At 42.1% G+C, this 19,128-nt stretch overlaps 2 protein-coding genes across 2 annotated transcripts in view; one reads left to right on the forward strand and one right to left on the reverse strand.

Moving 5' to 3' along the window:
• The window catches only part of foxo1a (forkhead box O1 a), a 29,738-nt gene extending 19,193 nt beyond the window's left edge, over positions 1-10,545 (reverse strand). Inside the window, exon 1 of the mRNA XM_034097036.1 lies at positions 9,517-10,545. Within this exon, the coding sequence (XP_033952927.1) occupies positions 9,517-10,206 (690 nt within the window). The 5' untranslated portion in view covers positions 10,207-10,545. The remainder of the gene's footprint in view (positions 1-9,516) is intronic.
• Positions 10,546-11,354: 809 nt separating this feature from the next.
• Positions 11,355-17,935, forward strand: slc25a15a (solute carrier family 25 member 15a). The gene is made up of 7 exons (XM_034096722.2): positions 11,355-11,667; positions 12,650-12,728; positions 13,161-13,419; positions 14,088-14,228; positions 14,319-14,494; positions 14,601-14,759; positions 16,619-17,935. Exons 2-7 carry the CDS (start codon positions 12,668-12,670, stop codon positions 16,738-16,740), a joined length of 918 nt encoding a protein of 305 aa, XP_033952613.1. The 5' UTR covers positions 11,355-11,667; positions 12,650-12,667; the 3' UTR covers positions 16,741-17,935.
• The last annotated feature ends 1,193 nt before the right edge of the window (positions 17,936-19,128 follow it).

The raw sequence follows: 19,128 nt of genomic DNA on the forward strand, positions 1-19,128 counted from the left end.
GGTTTCATAATAAACACAGAGAAGAGCATGTTGTGCCCCGCGCAGACTATACTCTTCCTGGGTTTACACCTGAACTCTGTGCCCTTTACAGCCCGCCTGTCAGCGGAAAGAGTGAAAGCTTTCAGAGCTTGTCTCGCTCATTTCCAGCTGCGCAAACATGTTCTCTTCAGATCATGCCTGCGGTTACTGGGGCTCATGGCGTCAGCCATCCTGGCCGTATGACTGGGACGCTTACACATGGGGGAGTTTCAGCGCTGGATAGCCGCTCTAAAACTAAACCCAGAGTAAGGGTTACTGCAAAATGCGTAATGGCACTGCGCCACTGGCTGCACCCGACTTTTCTAGTACGGGGCGTGCCTATGGGTGCTGTCCTTTCACGGAAGGTGGTCACCACGGACGCATGTCTGACAGGTTGGGGAGGTATTTACGAAGGTCGTCCGGTGAGGGGTCTCTGGAGCAGAGACCTCCAGCGGGCGCACATAAATTACCTGGAGCTTTTAGCGGTGTTCCTCACCCTAAAACGCTTTCTGCCTTTTCTCAGAGGACAGACAACACGACCACAATATCGTATATAAACCGCCAAGGGGGTTTGCGTTTTCTCCAGTTATACATGCTGGCACGCAAACTGATCTTATGGAGTGGCGGACGTCTCCTCTCTCTGAGAGCAACGCACGTACCAGGAGTGATGAACCTCGGGGCGGATCTACTGTCCAGAGGTGCACCACTATATGCAGACTGGACTCTACATCCAAGGATTGTGAGTCAGCTGTGGGTGCGTTACGGCAGAGCCCCGGTAGATCTGTTTGCATCGAAAGAAAATGCTCAATGTCAGCTGTTCTTTTCAATGCGCGATTTAAACGCTCCGTTAGGCGTGGACGCGCTCGCGCACGTTTGGCCTCCGGGCCTTCTGTACGCGTTCCCACCCCTGGCTCTGATACCCCCAACTCTGGCCAGAGTGAGGGAACAACGCCACACACTTATCCTGATAGCTCCGCACTGGCCCGCAATGTACTGGCTGGCGGATATATATCAGCTGCTGTGCGGGCAGCCATGGCAGCTCCCACTACGCAGGGACATACTGTCTCAGGCGGGGGGGCGATCTTTCACCCACACCCAGAGTGCTTGGCACTATGGGCCTGGCCCGTGAGTGGTACAATCTGAATACAGTGGGGCTCCCTCAGAAGTGCGAGAGCTTCCTCCACCAGCTCTTTCTATGACTGTAAGTGGAGGGTGTTTGAGGAGTGGTGCCTTCAAAAAGGACACATCTCTTTTCAATGTCCTGTCGGGGTGATTTTATCATTTCTACAGGACTTGATTGATAAACACAGAGCTTTCTCTACGATCAAAGTGTACCTGGCTGCTATTGCTGCATGCCATGTGGGCTTTGAGGGAAAGACGGCTAGCCAACATCCTTTGGTCTGCCGTTTTATGAAAGGGGCTCGCAGGCTCCTCCCTGTTTCCAGGTCACTGGTGCCCTTATGGGACCTGGCAGTGGTTTTAGATGGACTCACTCTAACCCCATTTGAACCCCTTGAAGAAGCTGACATGAAACACTTGTCACTCAAGACAGTGCTGTTACTGGCTCTGGCATCTGCCAAGCGAGTCAGTGACATTCATGCACTATCTGTACAACCTTCATGCACTCAGTTCGCCCCAGGGCAAACGAGAGTGTTGTTGAAGCCCAACCCTGCCTTTATACCTAAGGTGGTTGGTTCATGTACCCCAATTGACATTGCGGCATTTCCTCCGCCGCTGTGTTCCTCCGGGGAACAGCAGCCGGATTTGCTGTGTCCAGTCCGTGCTTTACGCACCTATATGGACAGATCAAAAGAGTTTCGTCATAATGACCAACTCTTTGTGTCCTGGGCTAACCCTCAGAAGGGCAAGCCCGTTACTAAGCAACGGCTTATACGAGTCAGGGTTTGCAGGCACCTTCGGGTCTGCGTGCTCATTCGACTCGTGGTCTGGCTACATCCTGGGCTTTGTTCAAGGGTGTTTCCATCCAAGACATTTGTGCAGCAGCGAGCTGGTCCTCGCCGCTCATTTTTGTCCGCTTTTACAGGCTAGACGTCTCTGCTCCTAGTGTGGCCCGAGCAGTGCTGGGCACCTTGTTGAGTCAGAGCTCTACCTGTTAAGTTCTGGTTGGTTTGGTGAATTTCGAGATAAGCTTGTCTGGCAATACGGGAGCTACAATATCCCATAGTGAGACATCGAACGGAGTGTTATGAATGGGAACTATAGGTTACTTACGTAACCCCATTCCTCAGAGTAACATGTAGTGAGATGTCTCACCAGACGGCCCTCCTTGCTATGGTGAAGCGAGAAGAGGTGCTTATTTTGAATGACGCATGCGACGTAGCGCAAGCTACTTATAGGGGGTGGATTCCCTGACGCTGACGTCAAGATCACCAGCCAATCAGGATTGGCGTAATGAGATTGATGCTTCTGTTTGCTCCGCGATGAGGCGCATCCCATAGTGAGACATCTCACTACATGTTACTCTGAGAACTGGGGTTACGTAAGTAGCCTATAGTTTTCTACTCCAGAGCCTGCGTGGGCACCTCTCATCTGCCCTATTAAATTAGGCTTTACTCTCTGCTGGTAGCTTTTCTGCATATCACTTCCACCGTCTGTGCAGTCACTGGACTCTAAACTCACTGAATGATCTGTCCTCTGTTGCACAGCCAGAAAAAGAACCGACAAAACACTGGCAGGAGTGCTGCACGGTTGTGTGATGCCAGTATTTGAGGTGGGTGGAAAACACCCGTGTACACTCTTGACATGATTTGTTTGAATTCACTAAATGAAAGAGGCACTTTATTGTGGTTTATCCTGGGTTCTTTCCCGATAGTTAAAGGCTCTTTAATGGTGAAGTAACCAGCTGTTGAACCAGCTGTGACACTAAGTTAAAAAAAACTAAGTATGTTCAACTTCATTTTCATCTGTTTTAGAGAAATAGTGTAGAGATCTGACAGTGTGTTTCATTTGGGATTTGTTTCCAAGCCCAAGCTCTGATCCAAGCAATTTAAAATTAAACTGATAATGTAGAATAGTGTGGATAACAATGATCAATATCAACTCTGAAAAGATTAACATTCAACAGCTGTATGATGGACCTAAATGTTATTTTTCTGCAATAACAAGTGCTGAAAGTCATTATAAGGCATTTATAACAATCATTAAACGTATGAATGAAAGGTGTTCTTGTTTCAGCTGTCTAAAATGATCATTGGTGGCTCAGATTGGTGGAGGCAGAATGTTATTTGATGCACGAGAATAATGTTTTGAAACAGCAGAGACCAGAAATCTGAACTTGTAAAGACTTTTAAACTCAGACAGACAGACAGACAGACAGACAGACAGACAGACAGACAGACAGACAATCAATAGTCAATACTTGTTTGAAGTTGGATTAGTGTGGCTTTATAGTTACGACGTGGCTAGATCCGTAAATAAACGTGTGCCACACACAAGCAGAAGTCAACATAATTTGATATCTCAGCTGAGCCACGTTGACCTGCTTCTTGCCTCTTTTTTATTTCAGTCTGTTGAGGTTTGAGGCGTTAATATTCTAACATTTTCTTGGCAGTGGGAATGAGAGACAGACAAAGACGAGACGTAAACAAATGTGGAGCGGGTCAGAAGGACAACATGACGTTGTGAAATCATGTGTGGGGCTATTAGTTTCACACGATTGCCAAATCAAAGTTTGGAGGGGCACAGTAACATCACTTCAAACATGACAACAATTGTAGGCTGTGTAACAGCTTATGGATCAGCATAACATGATGATTATTTGAGTCATTCATAAAAAAGACAAACATTTAAAGTCACTTCGCAAATTCCAGAAATGTATTTGTTTTATATAAATGAAAATGTAATAGTCTATGTGTTTTAAAATTTGAAGATGTCACTTTCGGTTTTGGAATTTCAACTCAAAATGTGTCCATTTAAGGAAATAAATAATCAATATATTTACTAATAATAAGAAAATATTCACTGTCCAAGTGTCTATCAAGAAGTCTTACACAGAGAGTTTACCAATACTCACAGCTGCTTTATGACACTGTGTAGGAGGCAGGGCCCTAGTTCATCCCTATGGCAGTGGCTCATTGGCACATGAAGCCAAACATTTTTGACTTCTGAGTATAAAATGACCAGAGTGTTTCGCATTCAAGAACCCATAGAGCACACACACTGGCGTTTACTTCAACCCCTTCTCCCAACAGTTCTGCCTCAGGCTCCATCACATGTGAACGACAGCACTAACACTTGTAAGGAGATACTGGATTAAAATCAGATGGGGAGAGAAGGAAAGTCATGATATCACACCGCATAACATTTTTTAAATAAAGTATAAAAGCCTGTGCAGGAATGTTCCTTGTGTTGGCCTGTCTGTCTGTCTGCCATCGTGTCTATGCATCTGCCAGCAGCAGGGCTTTAATTATGAGGCCCAGGTTACACACACACACACACACACACACACACACACACACACACACACACACACACACACACACACACACACACACACACACACACACACACACACACACACACACACACACACACACACACACACACACACACACACACACACACACACACACACACACACACACACACACACACACACACACACACACACACACACACACACACACACACACACACACACACACACACACACACACACACACACAGGAGACTAGCGTCCCACATATCTCTCACACAGTGCCTCACAGTTCCGCTGACTAACCAGTGGCACCAGACTTTGGCCTGCGGCTCCTTGATTCCAGTAAATGTCGTGTTATGCAACTCCTAACAAGTGTCACCCAGTCTGAACTTAGAGCATTCTGGGTCTCTGCAGCTCTCACTCTTTTTCTTTCTTTATCTCTTAATTTTTCTCGGAAGACAGTAAGTGGTTAGCGCCTTGGAGTTTGACTGAGAGGGGGGGAGGCAGTGACTCTACACAACACTAAGTGTGCCCTGCTTTGTGCACAGGCAGAACACCAGGAATGGAGAGGCAGGAAATGGGGAGGCGGGTGAGGAGAGCTCCTCCAGCTCTTTGCCTGAGAAACACAGCTGCCCCTCATGTCTTGGGGCAATGCCAAGGTTAGAGTCCTCGAGGGGGGTGAGAGGTGTGTGTGTTGGACGAGTAGGAACAGGAGGACTGATGTTCTTTTCAGTTCCCTGTCCTTCTTATACACAGTCAGACACAAAGAAACTCACAGTTTCTGATCGGTAATTAAGTACAACAAGCTTTGTGATAAGTAAGGAATTAAACGTCTCAGCTTCTGTATTTCTTTAAGATTTATTCCTAGAGTTTACAGGCAAAAAACATTTAAGATAACACACAGCAATTACACCTCCACATGTATAAAGAACAACAACAATGTGTCAAAAAGGTACACCATCTCAAAATAAGCTAATAAAACAAAAACAGTAGTCTTATGTGACGCGATGTGGCGCTATCTTTGATGCCATAGCACAAGAAAGATTTCTCACAAATATGAATGCAACACGATTTGTATTCTGAATATAAATCACCAGAGAGAATCATAAGAGCAATTTCCTGTCCAGTATCCCACACCCATCTCGTATCCGGACCCTTTCGGTGATACCTGCAGTGTTTACTGTAAGACTGAAAGGGATTGGAGTCATCGGGTGCATTTACATGGTAACGACCCCGGTGTCACTCGCTCTACAATCAGCTCGGACCTGCGTGTTTGTCTGTACCGGCACAGTTTGTTTTGAGACCCGTGGGAGTGTTTACCAGTGGAGATTGAGGAATGTCAGTTCAAGAGAGCGTCATGTACAGAGAAAAACCTCCGACCAAAATTGATCCCGACACTGACATCAAAGAGCACCTGAGCCTGCAGCTCCACTGGCTGAAACCAAATATTTATCTTGTGGTGACGTATGTATACTACAGAAATACAAGGAAGAACTGATTTTTGGAAGCTATGCAAGGAAGTGTGCATAGTATATTATAATGCAAGGGTGATATTTGAACCACATACAGTAATGCCATCTTATGGAGTGAAATAAGGAAGAAACCAGAATGGGACAAATATAAATAACAGCTCCGCAGAGAGGTTTGATGATACAGAATTTAGGCCATCTGTTCTTCTTCCAGTTGGACGGGCGTTCTGTCCAGTCCACTTTGAGAGATTCTCCAAGCTGGTCCCACCTGGCACAACTGTCCTCAAAATTCACACTGTTGCAGACGGCCTGAGAAGTGTGGAGGCTGTCATGACTCAGTTCAAACACGACCGACTGCGGAGGACTGCCTCAAACAATTACAAGCAGACAGCCTTAATCATAGATTAATGAAAACGACATGTGCTTTAGCCCGTTCCCTTCAGGAGAAGGAGACCCATCTGTTCAGAGAGATCAGTCACATGGACAAATGATCCCTGGTTAACTTCAAAAAGACTGCACTTACTGTTGAACAGTCAGAGGTGCCTGGAAACCTAGAAAGCATTGGTGTTAAGACTTTTGTCATCCTGATTACCGTGTAACAGCACAGAAGAAGCCACAACATAACAATTACAGAACATGTATGGTTTTCTTTCTATTTGTTTTTGTCGTCTTGAAGGTTGATGGAGTTAAAACCAAAGGTGGATTGTTTTTTTGGTTTTGAATATTTTTGTCATTTTTGCAAAGTTGTCTTTGGAATGAGGTCACATTTTGTGTTTCCAATAAGTCATGTTGTCTTAGTCGAGTCAAAATGTAATAATGCAGTCAGAGATGTAAACAATCTATCCTTGAGAATTTCAAAGAATATAGATGTCTCATCAAATATGAAATGGAGAGATTTAAGCATATTACTACTGATTGATTAACTGTCTGTAGGTCATTCAAGAAGAAACAACTCAACCAAAAACACATGTCTGGCCACTAAATTACCATTTCACATTGTTATCTTTCCTCACCTTCTCTCTTGCCTGGCTCATAAGTAAATCACTCCGAAGAGACAATGTGTGATAGCCCCCCTGTGTGGAACCGAAGGGAGCTCTATGAATAACTCCCCTCGCAGCAATGAATGGCACTTTGCTTTCCCACAGTATTACTCAGTCTACACCCCCAACATGGCAGGATAAGCAGTGAACCCAGGCGGTGGCTGAGCGCCTCTCTCCAAGCCGCCAATCACACAATAACTATCAAGGGATTGAACAATACTGAGAGACTTCACTGTTTATTAAGGAAGCCATTAATTAGGCCTTAATGAAGACTAACCAACATGTTCACAGTGTTTGAATCTATTGCATACTTGGCAAAATATAAATATGTACTAGTGTACATAATAATGCAGCTTGACTCACAGTTAATGATCTACATAATATATAATAATAATGACATGAGTACAGGATAATCATCCTATTTTTAAAGTCAACATCAGTTAACATTGTATTTATATGCTGCAACCTCAGACGCTACTAACCCTCTGTAGGTGTTTTTTGCCTGTGATAAAATGTACATTTATATTTGTGTGAGTTGATATGGGTATAGAATCTCATTTTGACTTTAAGAACTCAGCAAATATATTGTTGTCCAAATAATCAATTTAATATGGTATCATGATGACAATTGTGAAACTGTACACCACAAGCTACATCTTGGGATAAAGGTCGCTTCCCTTTTAAACGTACCCTAACCCTTATCACTGACCCACAATTGGCTTTTATCCTCAATTGGACAAGCCGTCCACCATGATTAACTGGAGGTTAGTCAACAATGTAGTCAGGAACACACACACACACACACACACACACACACACACACACACACACACACACACACACACACACACACACACACACACACACACACACACACACACACACACACACACACACACACACACACACACACACACACACACACACACACACACACACACACACACACACACACACACACACACACACACACACACACACACACACACACACACACACACACACACGTAATGTTGTGATCAGAAAGGACAATTCAAGTTAAAAGCACCATACACAGAAACCTGAACCTTTTAAAGTATCAATGTAAATCATGATATATTAACTATATATAGTATCCACTATATGATTTATCCTAGAGGACCTACTTGAATAACATCACCGCCCTAGCAACACATTTATCCAGTACCTGCTTTGTTTATTGTGGGTATTTCACCACACTCAAGGGTTTTTTCCTCTCATTTTTCTGAAAGGGCTATTTGACAGCTCAACATGAGTCTTGGGCTTGTTGTAAACACTGCAGTCAAATTGATGATTTCAGAGTGGGCATTGCTGTTGTGCTCTGTCAACTCTAAACCAGTGTAAAAAAAAAGCTTCTTATTTTTATAGTTTTTTTTAATCTATCTATGTTATTCAATGTAAAAAAAAAAGTCTCACTTGAAATCCTGTCACCTCTCAGCACATGACTCAACCATGGGAGCCTGCTCTGACAGGGGAAGACATAACCCCCCCACAACTGCTTTACATTTCATCGGCAACCCAGACATACTATAACAGAGGGAAGCCGTAATAAATCTCTCAATGTGTGACTACAGGCTCAATATAATTTCTCGCTGAGAGAATAGACTGTCATCAATTTATTGTCAGACACCACTGAAACTATTTGTCTCCAAAGGGAGGTGTACGCCCTTCAATAGTGTTCAGTGGGAGGGCCTGCCACACCACATCAGACATTTTAAGTCCCTTCTTGTGTAACACTTTGGACTGTTTCCAGGGAACATGAATGCTTCTGGTATCTCCTTACGACATAGACGTCCAAACACAACTTCATTCAAGAGTCTAATGTGGAAAACTGTGATTTAGCCTTAAAATCTATCATACATTTTCTAGTGACAGCTGACAGAGGGGAACTTTCTTGAACACAAAACTCACAGCAGTTTTGAAAAGCACACGAGGGAAGCAATGAGGCAAAGAGGGTAGAAAAAAACCCTGTTGAGTCAGCAGACTCATATAAATCACATACAGCAGGGAGAAGTCAGATGACTCTCTCAGGTCATGGTAGCAACTGGCCAGTTTAGTCTAAATGGCTATTAACTGGATGGATGACAATGCAAGGGGGGGGGGGGGGGGCATGGTTTCATAAGGCCATGCTGGACCAAATGATTAGCAACTTTACAGATACTTAACTCCTCATGAATTCTTTTTTGTAAAAATACTTGTGGGGAAGACCCTGTGCAATAACAGTGACAACCATAGATGATGGTGATAAACAATAAAGCTCTGATAAAAAAAAAAGCTATATATTCACAGTAGACTATTCAACGCCACAGAAAAGTCAGCAATCCCTAGGGGAATATTACAGTGATACCATAGTAGATACAAAAAATTGCATAAAGAACAATCAATACCCTGTGAGAACTGCAGACACACAAACTGGCACAGGCTGCTGTTTTATCAGGCACAAGCAGCAGTCATTCGCCATTCATGCTATAGATGACAAAGATTTACGCACACTGTATCTCCTGGATAAAAGTGCCAAAAAAGAGAAACGTACCTTCCAGCCTGCAGAGCTGTTGCTGTCTCCTTTGTCCTTGAAGTAAGGCACACTCTTCACCATCCAGTCGTAAATCTGAGACAAAGTTAGTCGGTTCTCAGGGGAACTTTCGATAGCTTTGGTTATAAGGTCTGCATATGACATATTCCCCCATGCGTTTCGCCGGGAGGAGCTGCTCTTTCTCTGGGCAGCGGCGGCAGCTGCGGCTGCGGCGGCCGAGGACGAGGAGCCTACCGGGGAGGAGAGCAGAGGCACCTGCTGCTGCTGCTGCTGCTGCTGCTGCTGCTGATGCTGCTGCTGCTGCTGCTGCTGCTGCTGCTGATGCGGGAGTTGCGGGTTCTGGTGCTGCTGCTGCTGCTGCTGCTGCTGTTGATGCTGCTGATGCTGCTGATGGAGCTGCTGTGGAGGTTGTTGGTGGACACAGTTCTCCTGACATTGGAAATCGCTGCAAAGGATGACAGGCTTCTGCTCCGTGAAGTCCTCGGTCTCCTCGAGCAGGCTGAGGTTGTTGATGAAGTCGTTGCCGGTGGGCTCCTGCTTCACAGACGGCACCGGGGAGGACGTGTTGGAGTCGCCCGGGTTGATGAACTCCGGCCGGGGCAAAGGCCAAGTGCATGAACGGGGCCGCGACAGGGGCTCAAAATCCGGGTCGATTTCCACCAGGTGTGGCTGCTGGGCCGCTTCCGCCATGGTCGAGAGGTGACGGAGCCAAGTGTTACAATGTCAGGTAAATGTGACGAACCTGTCGCCTGTAAAAAGTTGCAACTTTGCCAATGAAATTCGATCGAATACAGATCAATCTGTCCGGGGAAATAGTCCTCCGCCTAGGCGCAAAGTCTGCATGAAAGTCACATCCCAGCCGGTTAAATTTGTGTTAAAAATAATACAAAGTTATGTTTTCTAAAAATGATTTTCCTTTGAGCAAAAGTTCTCTGAGTGTCCTCGGTGTGTAAACCTACTGCTTTGTTTTTGTTATCCAGTCGTACTAGTGATATTACGTCTGCGCCCCGTACAGCCTGTTGACTCTCTGCGTTGTACATGTGAGGACTTACTGGAAGTATCAGCTGACGCCGCCCATATTGGATTGACACCAGGAGAGCGCCAATGAATGGCATCGAAAGAGTTGGAATACAAAAAGACCTTGTTTTCATTCTTTCAACAGCCCATAATCACAAAGTGTAGTAATCTAAAGTATAGTTTATAAGCCTATAAAGTAAAAACAAATACCAAATTAAAATGTTCTCAAACATTAGGATAATGCGTAGATGAATAGGGAAACATTTGAAAAAATACGGATATCAACTTTGTATAATATCAAAGGGAAATATATAAGAATATGTCTATTTTTAAAGAAGGGGAAAGGTGTTTTCCTCTGGTAAATGAAATGATTCTGGCAGGATCTGTACTACTTGTTGGGCCAGAAGTTGTTTTGGTTTTTTCAGCCAACTATGGGCTGTATTGACATCTTGTGGCTATTGTGAGGTATGACAGCATGACACAGCCTGTATGCATCAGCCAGCATGTCATCTCTTCCGCGTTAAACTGTATTCATAGAGAGCATTATTTACTAGCTGCCTAAATGTATCATCTATCTCAAAAATATTGAGTGACTTTTTTTTCTTCCAACAGGACAACAGTCAGTGTCAACCAAGTCCGAGGTTTTAACATTTAAAACTGTTCAGCATTGCCAACAGATTGTACATTATATTAAAGTCAGGAAGTAGCCTACATCGATGTAATGGTCTAATGATACACATAGGCCTACTTGTCATGTTTTAATGTTATGGGGTATTTCTCCTGTTGTGTTGTGCCGTCCTCTAGACAGCTTGATGCAACTCCTTTTGCGTAAAAAGCACACTTTTACGTACAGCAGGGTCGACCGCCAATGGATTTAACAAGATGATGCTTTGAGTGCGGAAGTAAAGTAACATATTACACTCCCACTGTAACGCCCTGGTATTACTGGATTGAAAGGATTCTGAACACTGTCCTGCCTTCCCAGAAACAGGTTTCATTTTGCGAATTTAGATGGTTGTTTGGGTGTAGGTCTATGGGAAAATACCTCGTATAAAGGCTCATCTTGTGCCCACTTGGACTCGCCTATTTTCAAAGTTGCTGTCTTGGAGAGAAACAAAGATTAAGAGACTAAGGGTGAGTATGCATGTCTGTCTGGATTGGCTTCACAGAAATGTGACATGTTCTTTCTTCCTTCAAACCCACATCTTAAATTCAGTGATGGAAGAAGTATTCAGATGATTTACTTGGGTAATAGTACCAATGCATTCGTGTCAAAATACTTCATAACAAGTGAAAGTCCTGCATTTATAATCTTTATAATCTTAAATACAAAAGTAAAATTAGCAAAATTTACTTAAAGTATAAAAAAGTGAAAGTAGTCATCGTGCAGAAAAATTGCCTTCATGTGTGTATATAATTGTATTTATATGTGACATTTCTAGATTATATTGTTGCATCAAGTATAATTGTTGTGTTGTAGAGTCGACAAACACATTTCTGATGGTCTTTTTGTAAAATATTAAAATATTTAAAAAACTTTTTTAAACTTCTCCGACTTAAAGGTGGGGTAGGTACATTTGAGAAACCGGCGCGAGATCGCGAGAATTTGAAAATACACAACCGCAGAAAATCTGCCACTTCCTTATAGAGCCCCTCCTCCCTACTTTTTTTAAAGGGGCTTTTCAAAAAGCTCTTTATTTTTCTCATACTGTCTGTGCTGCAGCACCTCTTTTCACCCTCTGTCTGAAACTAGAGCACTGTCTGCTCTGATTGGTTAGCTGGCCGGCTCTAATGTGATTGGTCAACATTTTTTATATGGGTCCCCCCTTATATTACATTTAACTTTTTTGATAAGGGTCCCCCATTATAAGAATTATACTTTTTTGATAAGGGTCCTCCCTATTATAAAATGTAATTTCTTTGATAAGTGTCCCCCCTTATAAAAATTGTACTTTTTTGATAACGGTCCCCCCTTATATAAAATGTAACATTTTCTAAGTGTAGCACTTGAGTAAATGTATTTAGTTACTTCCCGCCTCTGGCTAAATTATTACAGTTAATCAATTTCTATGTTGAAGAGATGATGCCACGGTTGATAAATAGATTCAATTTTCAGTTTTACAGAATCATATAAATGATCATGGCTCCACATCCTATAATCCAGGCCATCATCGACTTCTCAGCTGGAGCAATGGGTAATGTATCTTCTGCATAATCAAACATGCTGTGTGTGTGTGTGTGTGTGTGTGTGTGTGTGTGTGTGTGTGTGTGTGTGTGTGTGTGTGTGTGTGTGTGTGTGTGTGTGTGTGTGTGTGTGTGTGTGTGTGTGTGTGTGTGTGTGTGTGTGTGTGTGTGTGTGTGTGTGTGTGTGTGTGTGTGTGTGTGTCAAATAATGGTATACTTTCATTTATTTGACATCATCATTTAACTGTGATCCATGGTAATACAATTATTATTTATAGAGTAGTGATGGTATGGTAGTTACATTTCTGAAGGTGCATCTTACCCTTGGTGGGTCTGTGTGCTTCGACACTACGATGCATGACAATAACAAAGTGTTCAAAATGCTACAACACCCTGCTCTGATGAGTCATGTCTTCTCTCTGATTACATAATGTGTTCCCCAGGGGGTACAGCTTGCGTGCTGAGCGGTCAGCCCTTTGACACAGCAAAGGTGAAGATGCAGACCTTCCCCACCCTGTACCGCGGCTTCATCCACTGCTTCACATCCACTTTCAGACAGGTGGGCTTACGTGGTCTCTACAAAGGAACATCCCCAGCCCTTATAGCCAGCATCAGTGAGAACGCTGTGCTCTTCCTCAGTTATGGTCTCTGCCAGGATGTGATCCGATTTGTGTCCAGTATGGAGAAAGGGGCCCATCTCAGGTTTGACATTGACATTTCTGTCTATTTGTTTGTGTTCACCGCTCTCTGTGGTGAGCAATATTTTCTATAATTCAGTGGTCCCTCCAGCTACACCCTGCATGTCACCTTGTACTATTGAAAATTAACTGAGAGATAATCTCTAAAAAGATAATCCTTGGTTGCACACTAAAAAAGAACTTCATAACAGTGGTACTGCATGTACAAACATAAATGTTAACAATTAACCTTAAACCAATACATTGTTCTTTATTCTGTTAACCAAACCACTTTAATATTCTTGATTGCTGCGACTCTGCATGTCAAACTGTGAGCAGCATGAGAACAGATAGTATAATATGACAAGGAATGCAGTGCTCATTGTAACTGGATGCAACAATATTACTCTCAGAAACTTTGTTGGAAAGTCATATCAGGTATGTACCCAGTAGCCAGTCCCTTGATATTTAATAACAGGTTGACTTTGTGTGCTGAACACTTTTCTTCGATAAGTAAATATAACCCTCTTAGAAAATTATCTTAGGTACATTCCTAAGGCCCTTCTCCATTTAATGCACGTTGTTTTCAAAAACATACTGTGTATGAACAGATGATTTGATCTTAAAAGGACCTGACTTATCCTGAAGACCAAGGTTGATTGTTTATTATTCTTATTTTATTTCTTTTCACAGTGATATTCAGAAGGCATGCGCAGGGTCTATATCCTCCATCTTTTCCTCCATGGCACTTTGCCCCAGTGAGCTGGTGAAATGTCGCCTGCAGGCCATGCACGAAATGGAGGCATCTGGCAAGATAGCAATCGGCCAGAAAAGGTTGGTGTGAAAAAAATGACATATTGTAGAGAGCACAATATATATTTGAAGCCAATACCCTGTTGAGTGTTTTTTTTGGTGTGACTTCAGCACTGTGTGGACAGTAGTGAAGACTGTGTTGAAGACTGATGGCCCCTTGGGTTTCTACCAAGGATTCACATCCACCTTAGTGAGGGAGATACCAGGTTACTTCTGCTTCTTTGGGGCCTATGAAATGTGTCGGACTAAATTTGCGCAGTATAAGGGCACGGACAAAGATAGTATAGGTATGATAATTATTGGTCATTCATCTTTCATGAGTTGTTTCATTATTGCTGCATGTCCTTTTGTTTTTGTGATCTGCCCCCATGAACATAATGTTGGTCTTTGCAGGTATTCTTCCCCTCATGTTCAGCGGTGGATTTGGAGGAGCTTGTCTCTGGTTGACGGTTTATCCCATTGACTGTGTGAAGTCCAGGATCCAGGTTTACTCTTTAGCTGGGAGGCAAGAGGGCTTCATGAAGACCTTCATGGGTGTTATACGCACTGAGAGTAAGTTTTGAACGTACATACTCAAATAGAAATCCTTCAAGTTGGGTATGATTCTGAATGGCTGAAAAGTTATTAAATTCTCCCATTGATCTGTTGTCTTCTTAAATATAGGTTGCAAAGCTGACTGTTTTACATCATTATAATCAGTGTGCAAAAGAAAACAACTGTATCATTTGGCTTTTTGTGAACTACCGGTTCTGTAGAGAAAAGTGTTGACTCAAACACAAAACAGACTCTAGACTCTTCTCTCATTCGGTTCATAACCAGTTTAGAAATTCAAATCAGAAACAACCTCTTCAGAGACATAATTCTGCCCTTAAGAGGACAAAAAAAGGATTATCGAACTTTTGTTTTAATGCTGTTTCATTCTCTTATACAGTACCTCTGGGAAAAACAATGTTCTTTAAACACAGTGAGACTTGTGGTTTTACATTTCCAATATGCACTTTATTTTCTATACTGATAGAATAAACCTTTCAGGGAGTTGTTTTAGGTTGGCATTTTTGAGAGAAACGACGGAGTGACCGGCATCTGAAAGTATTACAAATTATTTACGCAGTATCTGTTCATGGCTGTAGTGTCTCATGTTGCAAGTAGATGTACATAATAAGAAAAAAGCTATCTGGAAATATTCAAATCATCCAATTGACACACATCAGATTTGTTAGACTTGAAAACGACAATGAAGACACCATTGCATAACAAGTCGTAATACATGAATATTAGTATGTATAAAATAAAGGTTGTCCAGCATAAGAAGAGAATAGCTTGCGGATGTAGAGATTTGAATATTCTCCATGTACAACAACATTACAGCTGTAAAAAAGTGAAAAACAAGTAAACAAGAAAAAGGTAAGATTTATGAAGGAAGTGTACATGCTTAATGCACTTAGTCACAACCACATGCACTACCATCTGCACCATCTGTTGCCATGATGTGGAGGAAAACTTGGCGTCAGAGTGTATGAAACACGTCTAATAATTGATTTAGTACATTTAGAAGACAATACATTAAAAAGGCCAAAGCTTGACACTGTCATGATTATTGACATGTCACAAATGAAACTACCCTTACCAATCACATGGATGGAGCTATAGGGAGGGCACTTCAATCAAATGTCACAATTTCTATGTGGGTTTTTGCAATATTGTTCGGGTCAAATCTGACCGTTTTACTACTCTCATCAATCATAAAAATATTGTGTTTTACACTTAATCGATTAAAGGCTTTATGATGTCCTCCACAGTAGGCCTTTGGACATGCACAATTGCTGATCACCACTTTCACAGAATTTTGAGTGGTTAAATCAACTTTCTTAATCCTATTGTGTCAGAAACGACAGCCATAGGGAATAAATTATGTTCATCAATCAGATGGTACACACCCACAAATCGACAACCATGTTCATTTTGGAATACATTTTCAGTGTCTATTCTATGTATTTTCACTGCAGTTGTTCGTGTAAACCAGTAGTCGGAGACATTATTCACAGCTTTAAAGGTTGTTAAATAAAATGTAGGGATGGTTATTTTTATTTTTTTGTTAATCTCAGAGCAGTTGAAACAGACAGGTCAAATTGGACCGGTCACCCCCAGAGGAAGGGTAGAGAAACGAACACAACAGGAGAGTTAAATAGTGGCAAACGTTTACACTTCAAGCCTCTTTTTGTAAGCAAAAACTATAAAACTAGCTCTGAGTGTGTTAAAAGGAGAGCTGAAGAGAAAGGCTCTGAATGCACCACTGCTGGTATAACTGACACACTGTAGATGAATCTTGTTTCTAATTGGCCCGATTTGGGGGCCTGACTCCTCAGCGGGGAATGACCCGTGTGGCTGCTTCTCTCTCTCCTGTCCCACAGGCTTCACTGCTCTATACTCAGGCCTGACTCCCACCATGATACGCACCTTCCCTGCCAACGGAGCCCTCTTCCTGGCTTACGAGCTCAGTCGCAATTTTATGATGGATACGGCTGGTTACTGATGTGTCTCCACACACAGAAAGTATTGTGCTCAAACACTCTCTCGTCCTTATGTCTTTTTTTTAAATGAAATGACTTAGATTGTGTCTTAATGTTTGATTAAATGTCACTTAAAAATACTGTACTGAATATGATAAACACATTTTGTGCAGTGCTGGCCACAGTGATTTAAAAAAATAAAGCTTTAATCAGTATATCCACATGTGTTAATGTAGTACTTTCCCTGTGAATATGTTTCAGTGAGGCCTGGTTTATACCTCACCACACATGATGACCTGAAGGCAGTTCAAGCCGTTCAGCTGTTCTGCTTGGCCATATTAATGATTACATTTACTCTAGAAGAACTCTGTTAACCTGACTAAAAGCTCATTATTTTTCACCTAATGTTGAGTTGGAATTCTATGGAAGCCCATTTCCGCCACTTTAAAAAAATAAAATCACCATGAAAAGTCATAATAATGAGATAAAAAGTCATAATTATGAGATAAGGAGTGCGCATGCGCTGCAGTGGCGCTGTCTTCAAAGGTCCCTTCATCACCTTGCTGCTCTCCACCATGCAAATGGCATCTAGTCCTAAATAAGGTAACTATTACAGGTGACTTTTGTAAATGTTAGATGTTACATAATAGCCTATATTGCAGCTAAACTACAACAATGCAGTTCAAAGCTTTGACATTACCTGTTATGAACTATAATGTATATGCCTATAGTTTTGTGGTAACGTTCACGGGTTAGAGTTAGGCTAGCAACTCACAGCAGCAGTATGCCTACACTATTGTCATTAGTGGCGTGAACGTTCGACTTTCTTATCTCATAATTATGACTTTTTATCTCTGTGACGAAAGTAACTTTGTCACTGATGGCTTCGGGCCTTGCATATGTGCACATGTTTATACAGTTTATATTATTGATTGATGTAGTGTTTATTGTATTTTATTTTGAAATGGGTTCCCCTTTCCCATGTCTGTTGCCATTGATTGTGTGCACCTGGTGCTCTGTGGTGTCTCCTCCCCCCTCACCTGTGTCCTGTTGGGTTGATTGGGTTGGGCATTTAGGCTCTGGGGTTTTGCTGTTTGGGAAAGAGTGTGTGTGAGATCCTTGTGGCTGCAGGCTGTGGTCAGGGAGAAACAGCAGGATTGAGGCTGTGTGTCATGTGTTCCTGACGTAATAAATGCCCACACCGGGTTGTATTTTGGACGTTCTGCCTCTGCCTCCTTACTTGGTCGGGCCGCTCAATTATCAGCGTCACAATCTCATTATTTCGACTTTCTTATCTCATAATTATGACTTTTTATCTCATAATTTCGACTTTCTTATCTCATAATTAGGACTTTTCATGGGGATTTAAAAAAAAAAATGTAAGTGGCGGAAATGGGCTTCCATAGAATTCAATACAAAACGAGCAAAAAAATGAGATGCAATACAAATCTGACTAACAATGAAAGCATGTGCACACAATCTCTTTAGCATTTCTTCTTGTTTTAACCTTCTGTTAAAAAGACTTCCTCACCACAAAAGGGTACTGTTTGCACTAACATGGAGACCTCTAGCAACAGGAAAAAACATGCATGCATGTCAAATATCTGTTCAAAACCATACCTTTGTTACATTAATTGTAAATTATATTAAGTTGTATTTTAGAGTTTGGAATAAAGACAAAAAGCTCTTAAACGAGGCTGTGGCCTGACATGAAGTTTCGTAACAGTAAAACTACGAAAAATAGGAGTAAGTGATATTCTTTCTGGAAATAAATGCAGCTGCTAAGAAATGATGGTGAAATCTACAGTATAACACATTTGGCTTGAGAGCTTTATAGTCTTTATTCAGCTTTTGTTATTTTTTCCCATTTAAAAAAAACTCACAAATTGATCAAGATTGCACCAAACCCATACACTTCCATACATTTTACAAGAGGTCAAAGTGAGCCTGTTGTCTATTGTGGTGAACAACTGAACCAGATTCACATGGGCTGAAGTCGAATAGTCCATTTAGTTTAGGAACCTTCCTAAAGGAATGAAATGACCCGGAAGTAAAGAGTAAAAGATGTTTGAATGGTGCTATACACAGTGATAGATGTTAAGGACTAACGTTTATAATAAATACATTTGTATTGATTTTAAGATCTTTAGTTCATACAATCATACGTATTGGGATCATTGGTATTAATGTGGACCGGAGGGAGAGGGTGACGAGCATAAGTTTCACTTTCCTTTTTTATTTCAATTCCAACTTTGGTCATGAAGAATATGTTTCTCTGTTGTCCACGTTCATAAAGCAAAGCAACAGCATCAGAGCACGGTGCAGAGTCTCTAGATGAGTTTACAGTAGTCCCTCGTTCTTATTAAACATCCATGTTGTAGTCCGCTGTATAGAAAACTGTAGTTTCCATA

Source organism: Pseudochaenichthys georgianus, chromosome 13 (genome assembly GCF_902827115.2).
Source record: "Pseudochaenichthys georgianus chromosome 13, fPseGeo1.2, whole genome shotgun sequence".
Classification (NCBI taxonomy): Eukaryota; Metazoa; Chordata; class Actinopteri; order Perciformes; family Channichthyidae; genus Pseudochaenichthys; species Pseudochaenichthys georgianus.

Bases quoted from the DNA above. Each gene is read 5' to 3' on its own strand.
- slc25a15a (XM_034096722.2), top strand. From the start codon at position 12,668: ATGATCATGGCTCCACATCCTATAATCCAGGCCATCATCGACTTCTCA. The intron at 12,729-13,160 runs GTAATGTATCTT...TGTGTTCCCCAG, and splicing joins CTTCTCAGCTGGAGCAATGG to GGGGTACAGCTTGCGTGCTG. The intron at 14,229-14,318 runs GTTGGTGTGAAA...GTGTGACTTCAG, and splicing joins ATAGCAATCGGCCAGAAAAG to CACTGTGTGGACAGTAGTGA.